We start from the raw sequence: 19,030 nt of genomic DNA on the forward strand, positions 1-19,030 counted from the left end.
AGTCACTTTCATCACTATTTGATGTCTAATATCTCTGCTAAGTTCCTTTCTGGGTGAGCGTAACATAATCATGCTCTGAGGATACTATTTCTGACAAGAGGATTTGTAACATCACATTGCAAGGAAATGAGAATTTGTGGCCATTTTTACAACACAGCCACCTCTGCTTTTAATGCTAAAAATTTTTAGTTCATATCAGTTTTTCAGTGTAAATCTTTACTTTTTTATTCATTGAGCTTAAGTGTGGAATTGCTAAAAGTACATCGTATTTTCATTATGATGTGTATTTGATATTTGTAAGTGACTTTGTTCAATATCAGATTCTTAAATTCAAAAGACAGCTCAATCTGATGATACAAAAAGGTATATACATACCAGCCATATGCCTGAAAAATTACCTGATCAGGAATTAACTTATGTATATGGATGTGAATAATTCTGTTAGCATGGAAACCTGACCCTTTGCTTTACATTTCATTAACATCTTTATATTTTCATCCATACTATTGGTTTCTCTTAATAAGGGAATTTAAAGACAGCATCTTATAATCCGAGAGCCAATGTATAAATAATGAATTTAGTGAAAGGCTGAAGACAAAAACATCTAACTTTCCCAAAGGAGCTTTATAATGAGATTACACCATCTGCTGGAATCAGAATATATCAGGACCCATTATAAGTATGTTTTGTCTCAAGCTCCACTTAGTCTTGTTGTTTTATACCTCTGAGCCTGCTCAATCCATGAAGTGAGTTCTCTTTCTCTCTCCCTCTTTCCATTTTCACAATGTAGTACATAATTAAAACTCTTATCCTCACTCTAGAAATTATACTTCCTTACTTGGTTTGGAATCTTCTGCCTAGGAAAACGTAAGTGTTGTGGTATATTAGAAAATCAAGACATTCTGATATGAATACATAAAGAATAACAATATAAATGAGCCAAATATTTCGCATAAACAATATGAAATGAAATCTGTTTTCTTTAGAAAGATTATAAAATTAATACTTGTAGACTTCATATTGATTATCCAGTTACTTTTATTGATCTTACAGGCAGAATAGTATCTTGATCTATTACATTCAACAACACCAAAATATCTACAACTCTGGCATCAATATCAATAATTACTTAAAATCAAGCAAACATTTACAACTATCTGCAATTAAGGGAAATCGATTCAAAAGGCATGTAATTGCAACAACAATAAAATAGTATTTATGTATTAAGACATACATAGCCAACCTAAATTTAGTACCTCAGGCATTTTTATAATTTTGATATTTATACAAATTTTGGAACTGAGGAACACACTGGCCTGTCACCAATGATCATGAAAAAAAATAGACAAAAATGCTTATTTTGCTAACAGTATATGTTTAGCTCTTTAGCCTGACATTGTGTGATACTGTTATCCCTTCCAAAGCATTAGAAATCAATACTACATGTGCCTCAAGCATTTTTACAGATGAAGGATCTGATCAAGATGCCCTCATTTCGTCATTAATGTTTATCTTCACTTGAGCCATTTTAGAAGGCTTGCCGAACCTAATGCCCAATCTCAGACTACTGTGTGAACAGCGACATCTAGTGGGCATTATGACCCTAAACATCTTATAAGTCTAAATGCCACAGAGGGGAGGGGGTGGGGGAATGAGATAGGCTGGTGACCGGTAGTAAGGAGGGCATGTATTGCATGGTGCACTGGGTGTTATACACAGCTAATGAATCCTCGAACTTTACATCAAAAACCAGGGATGTACTGTATGATGACTAATATAATTTAAAAAATATTAAAAATAAATAAAAAATAAATGCAAGGGTATCTATCCATGAAACAAGTGAAATTACTACGATGCATCTTTAATATTGACACAACCATATTTCCAATGAAACTGTATCATAAAATTATACTTCCCAGTAGACTTTCTCTGACTCGGTAATAAAATAAATTTAAGCAAAGCCAGCACTGGGCTTCTAATCTTTATTCTTAATCAACAACCTTTACATAGGTAAATACCCTTTGTAGATTTTTATAAAAATCCCATTTTGTTCTCTTCATGTGGAATTCTTGCTTCTAACAGGGTGCTATAAAGATCTCTGAACCACAATGAACTACTAAACAATCAGTTTTGTGGCTCCTTTAGGAACATGAATTGGAATGTCCCAGCAACAAACAAATCCAGGCAGTCTCTAGGACAACGCACTGAGGGGCAATATTAAGACATTAGAAAAGCTGCCAGTCTGTTAATTATTGTTGTATTGAGTATACACTGAGATGTTATTAATTTTTGTAAACAAGGAACATCCATTTCAAGATTTTCTAAAACAACTGATTTATGAAATGGAATTATAGACTCATTTTACCATCAAAAAGTCATTTCCTAAGTATGACTGTTTCCTGTTAATGAAAAAGTCAGTACATTCTTTGGCTGTTTTGCATAGCCAATCTGAGGCAATTCAAACAAGCTTTTGTTGTTTGCTGGAACCTTAGCTCATCATTCTCTATATATACTTCCAGCCAGAGACTTAAACTATCCCCCAAATCCCTTCAGGCCAGCTCCAGGGAAACTGTATCTTCCTGTCACCATGAAAATTTTTTCCTGAGTACATGATGCAGTTCCGTGGTTGTTCATGAGACACACTGGGATTGTCCCTTCCAGATGGACTGAGGTACCCCCTGAAATGCCTAGACATACATAAATGAATACAAGTGGACATCACTATCAACTTATTTCATTTACCCTAAATTAATTTCCATGGGCTAAGACTGGACCTTTCTTTCTCTCTTTAACATTTTAAGGCCTTGCTCATGACAATAAACAGATGGAAGGTCTAGGCAACAGGTTTTTTTTTAAACACACCAGCCTCTTCAAATACAGAATGGGCATATTTAATACTTCCAGATCATTAAAATGCCCACTACCCAGTCACATGCCATGTTAGTGATTAGCTGGGACATTCACCTGACTTCCATTTGTGTGCTAAAAAGAGCTATAGAAGTCAAGAGCCCCAGTGACTGGACACAACAGTCCAAAGGAGTGATATCTCACAGGCACCATCCAATTGGGGAACTGTGAGGAAAAGAAAGGAACCATTTTATAGCATTTAAGATTTTCACGTAAAAATGCTAGGCAGACATGTTCCAGTGGGCATTTCACACCCACATATATTAGTGGCTAATCTTATTAAAACAATGAGTGTGATTCATACGCATTTAAAATTAATACTAAGGTCAGATGAGGTGCTGTAAGTGTAAAGTCCAGAGTTTTCTCCAGCCGACTCCCACCAGTAACTCCCTAGTCCCCTTCCCAAGGTCTTGAGTATAGGAAGATATGCAGGAAGTGGCCACAAGTAGTCTAATGTTTACTAAGGGGACAGGAGGCCATGAGTGGCATTGGAGGCACCTGGAGGTTGCCTTCTACTGCTCTTCACTACATAGACTTCATTTTCCCTCTTTTCCGCCTCCCTGTTCCCTTTGTCTCTCTTATTTCTGCCTGAGTCTAACAATGATCATGTGAAGCACTGTTGTGCCCTGCTGCTGTCTGAACCCAGGTTGTGAAACAAGGACGATTTCTGAATTCCAGTGGAAAATGTTGCTAACTGCTCAACACTCAGCACATCCAAATTGTCTCAGATGCAGAGCTATGGCAATCACAGATTATTACTGTCTGCTCATAGTAAGAGCCTCCTCCCAAAAAAATAATTCAGAACTTGAACTGGCATTCTGAGTTAAAGGTCTAATTCTCTGTCAGCATTTACATATCTTGACCTTGCACATGTTTTAAGGATGGATTAGTTCAGGTTTGCAAATAAGTAATCTCAAAGTTACCAGCCCACAAAAACATTTTCATTACCTCCTCTCCCCACAAAACTACCCAAAGAGTAAAGTAAATTATACTTTTTACTAATTGCCCAGGGTCATTCTTCACTGGGCCTGGAAGAGTATACAAAGGGTCTAGCTGAATGGCTGGATGAGTTGCCACCACCAGATCCCTACAAGCCTAGAAATAATTTGGTCTGGGTCTAAGTGCTAAAATCATGCTGCCAAGTCTCTTTCTGAAAAGCATAAAAGCAAAATATCCCATTCCTGCAAGCAAACCAACCACAAGGGTAGTGCCAAGAACTTTTGGGGCCCTTTTCTTGGCCACCCGGAATGCTGTTGGCAGCACTGCAGAGATTAATATATTGTTGACGTGTCCTAAAACCTTGTTAAATGTTTTTCTCTTCAAGACACGTTCGTAATAGGTTTCCAAGTTTGGTCGCTTTCCATTCCCCCAGTTTCTCCGTGCAAACCCCAGGAACTTCAGTCGATGCAATGTGACAGCAAGAGAGACGTCTGCCAGGGTGAAGGATTCTCCGCAGAGCCAAGGCTGGCGGCCCTCTTCTAATCAGAGAGAGGGACACAGAGAATTAGGGGCAAGAGCTATACAGATAGACTCTAGCTGGCATCTTTTGTCTTGGTCTTGAGGGCAAGTGTGAGTACAGCAAAGGATGAAGGCCATGGTACATTTTCTTGACAATCACACTCAGTGAGTAATTTTATCCTAAGGCAAAGTCCATGCCAATGTATCCCAAGCTAAGGGAGATTTGATTGGTATCTGTCAGCCACCTACATCCCTGGGTGAAACTGGAGCCACCTGAGCTCAAAGCCGGTCTTTGATATTAAAAAGGATTCTGAGGAGAATTCAAACAACAAGCCAGAGGAGTCAACAGATTTTTCCTCCTGGCTTAGGAAAACAGCAGGTGAGCTTTAGGAAAATCTGTAAAATTGGGCCTGAAATGTCACTCAGTGATTGCTGCTACTAGTTACTTATGTAAAGCAGAAGAAAGTTCCTATTGTGAAGCTAGTTTCATGTAACATGGTCTTCAACTTTGTTGCTAATTAGAATAGCACAAATGGTCCACGTGCATGCACTTGGGCAATGGCTGGATCATGCAGTTAGGTTCACAGGTACAATACAGGGATGCTCACCAGCCAGCCTGCAGATACACACAGGCCAGCCCCCATTTTATACTTCGGATTGGAAGTATTCTCCCTGCCTAGGGAAAAAACTAGAGGGAGCTTTCAAGCAATTACTCAGGTTATTCAACCAAATGAACTACTGTAATTACAAATGTGTCAAATGGGCTAAGTAGGAATCTCTCAATCCTCCACCAGTCACATTTCACATAGATACAGACTGGGTTACCATTAGACACCTGCATTTTGCTAAGTTCAGTATTATTATTACCATGATAATTTAAACTGCCTGTGAATAAAAATAAAAAACAGACTACAGGATATTTTTGATAAAAATCTAAGAATATTCCCATAAATATCCAGCAAAAGAGAAAAAAAAAAACACACAAATGAGAACCTACCTGGGGTTTCTTCATTTCTTCTTTGCAACTCAGTTTCAACCTGATCCAAGACTTTCTCCAATTCATCAAGAATTTTCTTCAAATATTTGACATTGTCATGGTCAAGCAGCTTTGACTAATTAGCAAAAATAACTAAATAGGTTATTTATGCCTGCAAAAAACAATCAATACAGAGCAAAGTAGATATAAACTATTCCAGAGTTGGAGCCTGTTTACCCAGGGCAATGAGGAGATACAGAATAATGTTAAAGCCAAAGCAAACCTGAGGGAAAATGCTCTGGCTGTGAGAATACTCCATGCGTCAGACCCACTGGTCTGCCAGCAACTCCTGTGGGACCAGATGACCAGAGATGCCCAAGAATACGGGGGGCACAAAGAGGCTCCTCTCAACCCTCAATGAATGAATGGAACTTCAGCAACTTTCGAGGAATGAATAACTGAAGGGTCAGGCCTGACGGAGAAATCTGAACGCAGTGAGTTAAAGACCAAGTAGAAAGGAAGGAGTGCTGCGTGTGCAGGCATTTCTTTTGAGCAGCTCATTTAGCTAAGATAAGATAAAGGAAAATGGGAAGTTGAGGAGGGTGGGGACTGTTGATGTTTGCTACATTTTTAATCTGGGGGAAGCTTGCATTTGTTCTTGAGCCCTGAGGAAAGAATCACCAGAAAGAGAAAGGTTGACTGTTCACAGATAAGCAAAGTCCTGCTCTTAGGAGGCAGGCAAGTCAAAATGGATTAACTCAAAATGGATTAAAGACATAAACAGAAGACCTAAAACCATAAAGCTCCTGGAAGAAAACAGAAGTGGTAAGCTTCATGATGTAGGTCTTGGCAGTAATTTTTAGAATCTGACACCAAAAACAAAAGCAACAAAAGCAAAAGTAAACAAGTGGAACTACATCGAACTAAAAAGTTTCTGCACAACAGAGAAAACCAAAAACAAAATGAAAAGGCAACCTATTAAATAGGAGAAAATACTTGCAAATTATGTATCTGATAAAGAGGCTAACATCCAAAATATATAAAGGACTCTTACAACACAATAGCAAAAAAAAAATCTGATTTTAAAATGTGCAGAGGATCTGAATTGACGTTCTTCCAAAGAAGACAAACAGATGGCCAACAGGTACCTAAAAGGATGCTCAACATCACTCATCATCAGGGAAATGCAAATCAAAACCACAGTGAGACATCTCCTCACAGCTGTTAGAATGGCTGTTATCCAAAAGTCAAGAAATATGTGTTGGCAAAGATGTGGAGAAAAGGGAACAATCATGCACTCCTGATGGTAATGTAAACTGGTGCAGCCACTATGGAAAACAATATAGAGGTTCCTCAAAAAATTACAAATAGAACCACCATGTGATCCAGCAATTCCACTTCTGGGTATTTATCCAAAGAAAATGAAAACACTAACTCGAAAAGGTATATGCACTCCCATGTTCATTGCAGCTTCATTTACAATATCCAGGAAACAACCTAAGTGTCCATCGATGGATGGATGAATAGATGTGGTATATATACACAATGGAATATTATTCAACCATAAACAATTATGAAATTTTACCACTTGCACCAACAAAAATAGATCTTGAGGGAATTATGCTAAGTGAAATAGGTCAGACAAAGACATATAGTGTAGGATCTCTCTTATATGTGGAATCTAAAAACAACAACAACAACAAAACAAAAACCAAGCTCATAGAGAACAGATTGGTGGTTGCCAGAGGTGGGGGTTGGAGGTAGAAGAAATGGGTGAAAGATAAGAAGAAAAAAATGAGAGAAGGGAGGGGAGTGTAATAGAAGAACAAACTTGCCAATTGCCCTATTGGTATTAAAGTCCTAACAGTCTAGCTAGGCCTTAAAGTGGCAGAGGGGCGCCTGGATGGCACAGCGTTAAGCGTCTGCCTTCGGCTCAGGGCGTGATCCCAGCGTTCTGGGATCGAGCCCCACATCAGGCTCCTCCGCTAGGAGCCTGCTTCTTCCTCTCCCACTCCCCCTGCTTGTGTTCCCTCTCTCGCTGGCTGTCTCTATCTCTGTCGAATAAATAAATAAAATCTTTAAAAAATAAATAAATAAATAAATAAAGTGGCAGAATACCCAAAATGACAGATTCCTAGTATATATTATGAATTTGCTTTTTCATTTTATAACTTTCCTTGACAGTCACCCTGAGCAATATCTGCCTTTTAAGCAACTGTCATTAGGTTTGAATATCAAATCTAATAATGAAAATTTCTTTCTAAAAGCAGAGAGTAAGCCAAGGGTAACGTGCACTGGTGATTTGCAAATAGTTGAGAAGATGTTCTAGAAATAGACTTTACAAAAAGTAGAACATTAAAATTTAATACAAACAGTGGATGTCAATTGAGGACAGCCTGGTTTACTTACTTTAAGTCGCTTCTGTTTTGCGATGTACGCCTCTTGTAAATCTGGGTTTTCTTCAGCAAGTTTTTTCAGTTCAGATTCTGTGTTACCAATTTGGCCTGATAATAGAATCATTTTTGAAATAGGAAATTATTTCCTCCCTTCTATACAAGAAAAAAGGAGAAGCTAGGAAACTCCATGGTAAGAGTATGAGCTCTGGGGTTCATGCCCTGACTCTGCCTTACACTTACCCTCTCTGTGCCTCAGTTCCCTCAAATTCAAAATGGAACTATCACAGTATCTGCCGCATAGGCTAAGGATTAAATGTAAGGCACGGAGGAAAGCACTTAGAGCAAGGCCCAGCACGTCAGAAGTGTTCAGTGCACAGTGGTGGTTCTACCTTCCGATACCTTTCAAGTTTTTGTTAATGGACTTCTATATGAAGAGAAGGAAAAAAGCTTTATTTTAAAAGAATATTAACTTCAGGTGATAGAATTATATTCAGACCACCTGTTTCAAATCATATTAGTACTTATGCAGAGAAGGAGGAGGAACAAGAAGGTAAAGCGGGAAGATGAGAAGGAGAGGGGGGATGGAGGAGGAGAGAAGAAGTATCAAAGGGAAAGAAAAATAACATAAGAGAATTATAAAGGTGAGATATGATATAATGGAAAGAGTATAGTTTCTAGAACTAGAAGATCTAGGTTTGAGTGTTCCTAGTCAAACACCCCCAGAGTCTGACCACGGCCACCTTCCCTTACTTTCCTATCCCAATCACCTGTGCCATAGAAGACACTTTCTCCACCACATCCCCATGCTCTGACCGTACTCTGTCCTCAGAAAAGGAGAGAGCTGGATATCACAACTCAATCTTAATTTATTAAGACAGTAGTAACCATCTACAGTAATGGTTAGACAGCCTGTCATCCAGCTCCCTCACATAATGAAACAAAAATTAAGGACCAGAAATGTTAACTCAGTTGCCCATAATCTCTAGCAGATTCCAGATTTCATGAGTCTTAGTCTATCTTCTATGAGAACATGTTATGTTCTTTACTTTTCCATAGGCTACTCTTCTGAGTTTTACCCAAGCTTGACCCTGAAGGCCAAGAGCTGGAAAATCAGCTCCTATAGACAATAAATGTCCGCTGAACAGCTGAAGCACAGATTAATCTGACTGGTGCATGGATCGATCTGTAACATGAACACCCATGAAGCAAACTCAACAACCTTGTCCCAAGTCTTCAAAAATGAATTAAAAGAACTTTAAGACAAAATTCCAAGTCTTTAAGACTGTTACATACTGCGAATCCGTGTGGTTGCATAAGCTGGGATCATGGAGTCCACAGTTAGCTCAGGATGTAAAATGCAGCCATGGGTATAGGCATCCATTGGCAACGAGTCCAGCAGTTCTCGATAATGTTGTACCCGTGGGTAATACATGCTTCCTTTATCAGGCATTAACCTGGGTGTTTTTTCTAAAAACATATACACAAACATTAAAGAAACAGTTACAAATGAGAGGTTACATCCAAAAGCAAAATCAAAAATTCAAACTCCCTTATCAGCATTTTCAATATTACATCAAGGCATTTAAAAGATGATATCTCCCCAGCCCAAATATTCAAAATTTGAAATGGACTGATGTACCAGACTAGATCCCAAACAATGATCACACTGAAACTCTCTCACTTCTCTACCTTATAAATTGCTACTCAACCCACAAGTCCCAGTTATTTATGCCAACTGCTCTTTGGAACATTCCCTAACCTCCTACAACTACCAATATCTGATTGGGTCAGGTGTGCCTTCCTCTGTACGTGCAAAATACCTTTGTACATATACCATCATAGCCTTATCACCTTAATTGGTTGTTTGTTATCTTTTTGCCCAATAAGCTTCTTCAGGGCAGGGAGCCTGTGATTCACTGTCTCTCATAATGTTTCACACATTTTAGGCCATTGATAAAGGTTGGTTAGGTGAATGAAAGCTCATTATGAAAAGATAATCAGAGGCCACTCTTTCCTAGGCTCCAATTAATACCAAGAGTGACACTTTTGATGCCATGTGAATGTGCACTGATAGTCTTCACAGAATTCACCATGAATTTCTAATATTTTATGTCTAGAAAGTGGGTTCTACATAAATCCTCAATTTGCTGATTAAACCCTAGACTCTAGACTACTTGAGGGCAGGGATCATGCACTGTTCTCTGTTGAGTTCCCAGTGCCTAATATAATATTTGGCTCATAGGTGTTCGGTAAATTTCAATTAATGAATATATTCCCAAATTTCTAGTTGTCATAGAATACTTGAGTTGGAGAAGCTCTGTAGCAGTTAACAAGAACACTGAGGTATAGAGGCTGAGGTATTCCCCAAGATCCCACAGCTAATTAAAGGCAGAACGAGAACTAAAGTCATTGATTCCTAATGCAGTGCCCTGCTTTATAACATCATTGTAACATCTTCAAAGGGTTTACATTACAGAGACTATCCACGAAGAATAAAGATGAACCACGTGATCCAAAGATCAGGGCTATGTCCCTTCAGAAACACTTCCTACTTCTGACTCTCAAACTGCCCCCCAAAAATGCCAATGACCTGATTCCAACAAGTGAAAAGAACAGCCTCAATTTTATTCCTTTATTTCTTAGTTTGGGTTATTTAATTTAGAATCTTTTTGAGCATCCCACACTCATTCGTAAGTGTTGACAATTCAGAATTGGTTGCAAAGCACTTCAGACAAGATCTCATAACGCCATAATCCAAGTGGAACAAGCTTTCTAAAGCCAACAGACTATTTCTGACTCTCTAAGAAAAAATAAGATGAATTACTCCTCAAACCAGTGGGCAAATATCTAATTCCCTGCTGGGGAGTCCAATTCTGAAGTCTGCATTGGAACAGCCAAGAATGAAGTGTTAGCCACATACTGCTTGTCAACAGTGGATTTACCCAACTACAGCACACTTCCTTGCTGACATTTCAGGATCTCAGTAGATCAGTAGGATCCCAACCAATGCCTGGTAGGCATTTCCATGAGGACAACAGACTGGAGTCCTTCTAAGGTCCTTGAACTACTGAAGAGGTCTTAACCTTTTGTGTGACACCGACCTCTTCTCAAAATAATGTTCCTAAACACGCAAGACGTAGGATTGCAAAGGAAATTGATTATGTTGAAATATATTTATCAAATTAATTTTAAATTATAAAATATTAATATGGTGCCTTTTATTAATACATTAACAAGATCTAGCAGCAGGTCTAATAACTACCATAATTTCAAAGTAGCTATAAGCATAAATTGTTTTTAAGATAACTGCAATAACCTGATATGCTATGAACATGTATCTGTGATTTCTATTGGTAACATTTCAAATCTCCTGAATTCTATTCATAGACCACTAAGGGCAACAGTTGTCAAAGTGTGGTCTAAGAATCCCTGGCCTTTCCCTAGATACTCTCAGGGAGTCCACAGAGTCAAAGCTACTTTCATAGTAATACTACAATGTTAATTGCTTTTTCACTTGTTCTCCCTCAAGAATACAGCAGAGTTTTTCAGAGGCTACAGGACATGTGATGGTTCTATCACTCTGACAGTTAATGATATGTGACCTTGTGTATTCCTGTGTTTTAAATTTTTCTGTTTTAATTTCTAATTTGGCAAATATTGATAGATATACCCCACAAAAGCTCTCTAATATTCTCAATAATGTTTATGATAAAGGGACCCAGAAACCAAAAAGTTTAAGAACCACTGCTCGGGGGGTCCAAAAGCATCAAGTTAATAACCAAAAATGGTACAGCATTTTAAACTGTTTCCAAGTCGTTAAATTTATGGCCGCTGGCTCAGGCTACTTTCTGGTGCCAGGCCTAGGGCTCGTCTTCAGAAGAGGATACCACTTCCTTCTGGGAAAGTGAATAAGAGCAGGAAAAACACTGTCTGGTAATTGCTTTCTGGGGAAGTTCCATCTGGCTAAGCCCAAATTCTTCAAAGGAAGATAAATGTTTAAATCCACGAAAATAATTTTCTTCTACTCAGGACACTATTACTATGTAACTATCTCCTACAACACTTTGTCAGACAGAGCATAAGATACCCACTGAACCAAAATTCTCATCCAGCCTCACTGTCTCTCTTCCAGCACCTCCATGGCACACCTGCAATGTGCTGTCATTGTCCTCCTCGACACCAGAGTACAATAGTGTCCACTGCCTCTGGAAACAAGAGTTTTTCAAAAGGCAATTGGGAATTTCCTTTGAATTTTATACAGACCTTCCATCTCACTCTCATTCTGTTTTATTTCCCAATCCTTCTATAAAGCATTTTTGTTATAAAACAAAGAAAAAGAAGAAAGGAAGGGAGGGAGGGAGAGAGAAAAGGGGGCGCCTGTTTGGCTCAGTCGGTAGAGTGTGCAACTCTTGATCTCGGGGTCATGGGTTCGAGCCCCATATTTGATATAGAGATCACTTAAAAAAAAAAAAGCTATTCTTGGTATTCTACCTCAGTCAGGAGTGAAAAAGCAATAGAAGGCTTACAGGGGGAGGGCACGGAATGAGAGGACTTTTAAGAAGCAGGCATTGAAAAGAGTTTCCAGCATTAGGGAATAAGTTGCTGTACTGGAAACCAGGATAAGTAACTTAGCTGGAAGAATAAATAAATAAATTGGCAGAAGTCAGGACTTCCTAGAAGAACTGAATAGGAGACAAGGCAGGTCTTGTACTGCACCTAAATTTAGGCAGGTGCAGATAGACATAAAGCAGAAAGGTGTGATAATGAGAGAAAACAAGTTTTTTAAAACCAGAAAGAAAAGATATAACAAAAGCATTCTGCAGCTATTTAACAGGGACCAACAGTTCCACACAGTCTCAAGTCTCTGTATTGCTCAGTAGAATAACAATGGCCTTGAGTCATTAAAAAAAAAATCACAGTTTCCCCAAGAGCAAAAAATTAAAAGAATTTAGGAGCTTATAGGCATAAGCTTTCATTATTTTCCTACATTGACTGCTCTGATTTCCCATGTTCCCCAATGATGGTATATAAAGACGGCATAATTATTCCGTTTTCAGGAAAGACTCCCTCCCCCCACAGGTCTATTTGAATAACTTTCAGCTCTTCCTTATTTTTATTAATTCAATGAAAACAGACTTCATTCCTAGCTTTATCCCCTTGAGGATTTTTTATTTTGCTTAGATCACTTAGTGGTAACATTGGTACATAAGAATATGCATCAGGTAGTTGAATAAAACTGTACCCTTCAACTAGTCAAACACCATGCTATTAAAAAAATATAATAAAAATGGTAAATAAGTTATGACCTGAAGCAAAAGTTATGGTTACAAACTGACTACAATTCAAAGCTGTCACAACTGTGAACTGGAAAGATCAAATCTAAACACAGATGAGAAAAAAAAAAAACCACACAGTGTCAAATTATAGAAGTTCATTATATGCAGCCATGAGAAAGACAAATTTATAGCATTATTTTCAATAAATTTTATACCTTAAATAGTATTATATTTAAGACTTTGAACAGAAACATTTGTAATTGGAGGGTAAAACTTCTTTATCAGTTCGTTCCAATTATTAACACATAATATGGAATTAAAAACTTTGCATTTTAACACCCTGACCTGGCCAATAAAATTGGGCAAACCGAAGAGTAAAAACAAAAACAACAACAACAATAATAATAATAATTTTTTAAAGCCACTTCATTGGCACAATCATGAGTTTTAAAGGCTCATTTTCTTTTTCCTTACCACATATCATATTTTCTCCACACTTGGTTAGAACCTTTGTGCTAATCTACACTTTTAGTGTAGATTAGCAATAAAGAGATGTGCTAAAAGACATATAAAGTTATTCAACTATATATGAGAGTCTTTTATTAATAGACAAAATTGGAATAATTGGAAATTCTTACCTAAATAACTGCATTTTTAATGTAAGAGTGACTTCAGAATTAATGCTTTTAAAATGAGTTGATTTTCAATAGATATTGACAAAATCTTATCCACAAAATATATTTCCTAATGAGACTTAAATAAAATACTTTAATATCATACCAGAATACTTTATTTCCAAACCAAATTCTATTTCCTAAGAATAAATGAGGTATATATAAACCAAAGACATGAGACATGATCTTCAGAGAACACTTATATATTAAATTACCAAAATTCTGTATTTGCCTTTTGACATCCTTGATTACAGATTACCACTGAGTCATTTGGCAGTAATAAATAGTGAATGTTCTAGTATTTTGTAGTTATTTCAGACCCACTTTTTTTATTATCTAGAGGCCAAATTAAATTCACCAAAAGAGGTTATGAATAGTATAAGAAATATCTAGATTTTAAAATCTATAATAGTGCATATATTCCTTTGTTACATCCACTGTTCTGGGTTTCCCTAGTTTGCTTAGTATCACACCTCATCTAGTTTAATCAATTGATAAAAAGGTGTCACATACATGGAAAGGAATCTGTAAAACTGAGTAGTAATAATAGCACAGGCCTGTATTAGAGACAGATTTGGTATTATTATCAAGTTTACAGAATGAAGCTATCTTTGAAGATTAGTAAGCTTCTTAATGATTACGGATCTCTGAAATATCTCAGGTCCTTGCACCAATTAAGACCCAAATAATAGCTATTGAAAGAATGAATGAAGAGAGTGTTCTTTGCCAGTCCTTGGTTGAGCACCCATAATTGAGTACTTCTAAATTCTTCCTTTGACCCAAATTCTGACCTCGAGAATATCACTGATGTCTACATCAGTACTGCCTTCAAAAAAAAAACTCAATGCTGGCTGGCTTATTCAGGAGCACGTGACTCTTGATCTTGGGGTTGTGAGTTCGAGCCCCACATTGGGTGTAGCAACTACTTAAAGAAAACCAAAAAAATCAAGCATGCCATCATCCAATTTAGATATTAACTTTTTTAGACTAAGACTTGAAAAGGATTGCCTTGGCTACCAAATTTCTAACCCCAAACTACCAATTATTTAAGGACTTATCCCAAAAGCATAAGGATGTAAATACTGATTACACAGAAAGGTTGAGAAACGTCTACAGATCAGCAAAACATCATTTTTAATATAATCCTCAGCTAGTAAACTAATAAGGAGTGGCAAATAACAGCAAAGGAGATACCTGTTGACTGTATTCTATTCTGTACATGAATGAATACACTTAAAGTCTCCTATTATAACGATGGGCAACTATACATCTCATGAAATCCATTCACTTATTATTCTAAGTTGTAAATGTTCCTCAAAGTTCCACACATAATTGGACAAAATGTTGCATGTTCTGACCAGTTTACAACTTGCCATGCTCTAGATAGAACCTATACTTTTAAAACAACTTGAGATCGTACCAGTCTTTTATTCGCTTTAATCAATAACTTTTTAGCAAGCCAGGTCTCCCGTCCTTCATTAATGCAGCTGATTTTTTTAAAAAATTCACATACTACATTTAGCCTTGTTAAACTTTATCTTCATTATTTTTCCATTTTATTGTCCCATGACAAGCACTTCACAAACTGGTCATCATTTTAACTATCCCAGCTTTTGTCATCCACAAATGCAACAGTATTTCCCCAATGTCTTTATTCAAGTCATTTATAGAATTGTTAGGCTCAAGTCAGAGAATAGAAGCCTGTAAGAACACCAGTAGAGATCCCTGTCCAGGCTTATGTCTATTTTCAAAAGTTCATTCATTTTAATCATTCAAAAGTGTTTACTAAGCTCCTGTTAAAGAACATTCACCATATGAGGCACTGGGGATACAGCTGTTAATAAGACAGACACTGTCTCTCTGTCCTTGTGGTGTTTACAGTGGTCTACAAGTAATTGAAATAAATGTAATAAAATTATATAGGATAAGTCTTTAGCTAAATGGGCAATCTTGTGTAAGACATTTATAAATGAATATTCTTCAATATGGTGATTTGTTCATCTGAAAATGTGCATTACTTTTATCCAGCCATATTTGCTCCTTTGTTCCACAAGGGTATCTTATGAAGTAATCTCAAATGCTCTACTTAAGATACATTATATCTAGAACCATCCCCAGTATACAATAGATTTATTTTTTAAGTGTTAAAGCCATTCTTCAGTAATGTAAAACTTAAGTTGGTTTCCTTTTAACTGAGATACTCTAAAGTTATGTGTGTGTGTGTAATTTATAGCGCTGCTTAAAGTTTAAGGAGTTACTTAACATACAGTAAGTACTTCTCAAATTTTAATGTATACATGAATCACTTGGGGATCTTGTTAAAATGCAGATTCTGATTCAAGAGATTTGCAGTATTGTCTAGGAGTCTGCATTTCTATCAAGCTCTGAGGTGATGCCAGTACTGCTGGTCAATGGAATACGCTTTAAGTAGCAAGGATTGGTTGAATTCACCTTTCCCTGTCCTTGACAACTGGGATAACATCTGTCTTGCCTGGCTCTTTTCCTAATCTCCATGGAGATTTGTCATCTCAATGACAAATACAAATTATCTTAATGGTAATTGTGATAACACATGCATGTTTATTTTTTATTTTAATACTTTGGAATAAACTTCATCTGTAGACTAGCCTTTAGATAACTATTTTCTTGCTATCTACATATCTATCATGGGTTTTTGGTCCCTTAATCTTCTTTTAATTCTTTCCAGTGGAGTGACTCTCTCCTGGGAAAGAGAGAAGAGTGAACTAAGAATTGATTGGACTTGCTTTACCTCTGCAATTGATAAAACTATATGACCTAATTCAAGAGGACAGAGAAGTCAAGTCACCAAGGATATGCAACAAGTTTTCAACGGCTTCAGATCAAGAGCTGGAATTCTTGATTGTTTGTTGATTCCATTAGTATAGCCAGAATTAAAGTCCTTAGTCTCCATATTTTCATTTAACATTTAGCCCCAATGTCTTCTCCTCTGATTCCATAAGTAGTAAGAAGAACTTAATATTTCCCTTCTTTGAGTGGGACTCAGAACGTATTTTAGTTTTGTTCTTATATGATCAAAGCAAAAGAAAAAGCCTAAGGAAAAGTTAAAGAAAGCCTAAGAATCATTAACATCACTATGTTGTAAAGTAATATATTTTATATTACTGGATATCTTAAAGGAGAAAACAATTCAAGGAGAGGAGGAAAATGGTAGTATTAGTAGTAGTAGTTCAAAGGATGCCAACAAAATACTTAAATATGATTTCCCATTTACTGTATCTTTTTAAGATTTTTTGATTATTTAAAATGGAATTCATATACAGTGATTTTGTTTTATTCATATTATTATAACCACTTTTCCCAAGAAATACAAATTATTTAACAGACTTGTCCATTTCCAAAAAGCTCAAGGTTGAGAAAAATTGTCTTAAATCAATTAGCCACCATTTTCAGTACAGTCCTCAGCATATAGACATAAAAGATAGCAAGTGATCATAAAAGAGAAAACAGTTCATTAAACTCTCTGGTTTAGATCAATGGCCACCTCTAAAATCTGCAATCAGAATCCTAGGGAACCAAACACTGGAATAAGAATAGTGGCAGCCTTATTACCAGTCTAATTCCCTGGGGTTCCCTCCACACACATTTAGGTCCCATACCTATTTTTCTAAGTACCTCAGACATTTTTTTAGCCTAGTAATTTCCTTTCTCAGCTTCCAGTAACTTGGGGTTATATTCTGGTTTTAACCTGCCCAATTAACATCAATAAATCTAGTGGCAGATGAAAAGTAACTGGATCTCATGCAGCTTCTATTTCAGAAGAGTACTCAGCTGAAAGGAGTCTTCTGTTCTTTCAATTATGCCAGTAATCAGCTGTATAATCTTGGGCAAATTTTGAAGCTATAGTTCACCTCGGAAGATTGTCATTAGGAGCAAGCAAGACACTATGTAAGTAGCAAGGACTGTGGAAGACAGCTATTATAATATGAAGATATGAATTTGAAAGACTTCCATTCCAGCCCTACTCTGCCATAAAATAGCTATATTACCTTAGGCAACTCCTGTTTCTCTTTCATCAAGTACAATGGGAATAACTAGTCTATCATGCTGGTCTCAGATGTGTTCTTTTGAAGACTGAATAGAACAGAAATTATAAAATGCCTAACATAAAACAGGCTGTCAATAAATGATTATTACTTAAAAGTACTATACAAATTTAAGTGTAATAATTCCTTACAAAAGGTATAAAAGCCAAACCATAGGGAAGTCACAGGGCAAAGATCTCCAAATATATCGACATCCCATCCTCTCTTGCCTAAGTTTTATTCCTCTTTATCCCACCTATTGTTTTTAAGATGGAACTATTTGGTAGGCTAGAGAAAACTGATTTTCATAGTGTACATTTCAAATCAGTATGAATTTTTGAGGCTAAAAATTCACCACCACAGACCACACACCTGCAGAGGCTTTTGCAAGTGAATTTAAAAGGCAAGTTCCAACATTAAAATTTGTAGTTTACATAAAATCTTTTAAATAGAGTTACGCTGACTTACACAAAATTTATGGTATCAACCTATTTTATATTTGTATGCTTATGGAAATGGAAAAGGTTTTTAGCATGAAACCACCATCATGAAACCAGAAGGAAGGAAGGAAGGAAGGAAGGAAGGAAGGAAGGAAGGAAGGAAGGAAGGAAGGGAGGGAGGAAGGGGGGAGGGGGGATGGGGCAAGGAAGGAAGGAAGGGAAGGGAGGGAGGGAGGAAAGGAGACATATTTGTGTTGCAAGTAAATCCAAAAAATCACAAATAGCCTTAACATTACCATCCAGGAAAGTCTGTTCAAGATAATCAATGATCTGAGTGGCCTCACAAATAATGTTTTCCCCGTGGATAAGGACAGGCACTTCTCCAGTTGAGTTCAAACGCATAAACCAAGGCTCATTGTGCTCACTCAGGGGCAGACTTACATCATGTTCCTCGCACTTCAATGCCTTTTCAGCAATTACCAAGCGCACCTGAAAGAGTTCACACTGGTTACTACAACACATGTAGGCTTTCAATTAAATGACATCCCTGATACCATTAAGCAGCCTTTCTGTGCTTCCCTAAGTTATTATTATCAACATTCTTTTTAACTATTCCTATTCTAGGAATTAACAAGTGATATATTCTAGCGTCTTAATCATATAAATCAGAAAGGACAATAAAATACGGAATGAAAATAATTCTGACTAAAATTATTCCACAGTGACTCTCCATCACCACTACTTTCTTTCTGTCCTAAGCCTAATTATGTGCCCTCCCCTGACAAGAATCTGATATATAGATGTGCTAGGCCTTGCTGAAGAGAGCGAATGCGTACAAG

General features: G+C 37.0%; 1 protein-coding gene across 5 annotated transcripts in view; it reads right to left on the bottom strand.

Moving 5' to 3' along the window:
* Positions 1-1,018: 1,018 nt before the first annotated feature.
* Positions 1,019-19,030, bottom strand: part of GDAP1 (ganglioside induced differentiation associated protein 1) — a 44,661-nt gene continuing 26,649 nt past the window's right edge. For 3 of the 5 annotated variants that reach the window (XM_045810183.2, XM_087864797.1, XM_045810185.2), the window contains 5 exons: positions 18,633-18,680; positions 9,031-9,204; positions 7,751-7,845; positions 5,363-5,477; positions 1,019-4,385 (listed from right to left, as the gene is read on the bottom strand). In XM_045810183.2, coding sequence (XP_045666139.1) covers positions 4,003-4,385; positions 5,363-5,477; positions 7,751-7,845; positions 9,031-9,187 — 750 coding nt within the window. In that variant the 5' untranslated portion in view covers positions 9,188-9,204; positions 18,633-18,680 and the 3' untranslated portion in view covers positions 1,019-4,002. Of the gene's footprint in view, positions 4,386-5,362; positions 5,478-7,750; positions 7,846-9,030; positions 9,205-18,487; positions 18,681-19,030 lie in introns of all 5 variants that reach the window. The other 2 variants (XM_045810181.2, XM_045810184.2) reach the window with 2 other exon arrangements.

Source organism: Ursus americanus, chromosome 9 (genome assembly GCF_024610735.1).
Source record: "Ursus americanus isolate L20-20 chromosome 9, mUrsAme1.1.p, whole genome shotgun sequence".
NCBI lineage: Eukaryota > Metazoa > Chordata > Mammalia > Carnivora > Ursidae > Ursus > Ursus americanus.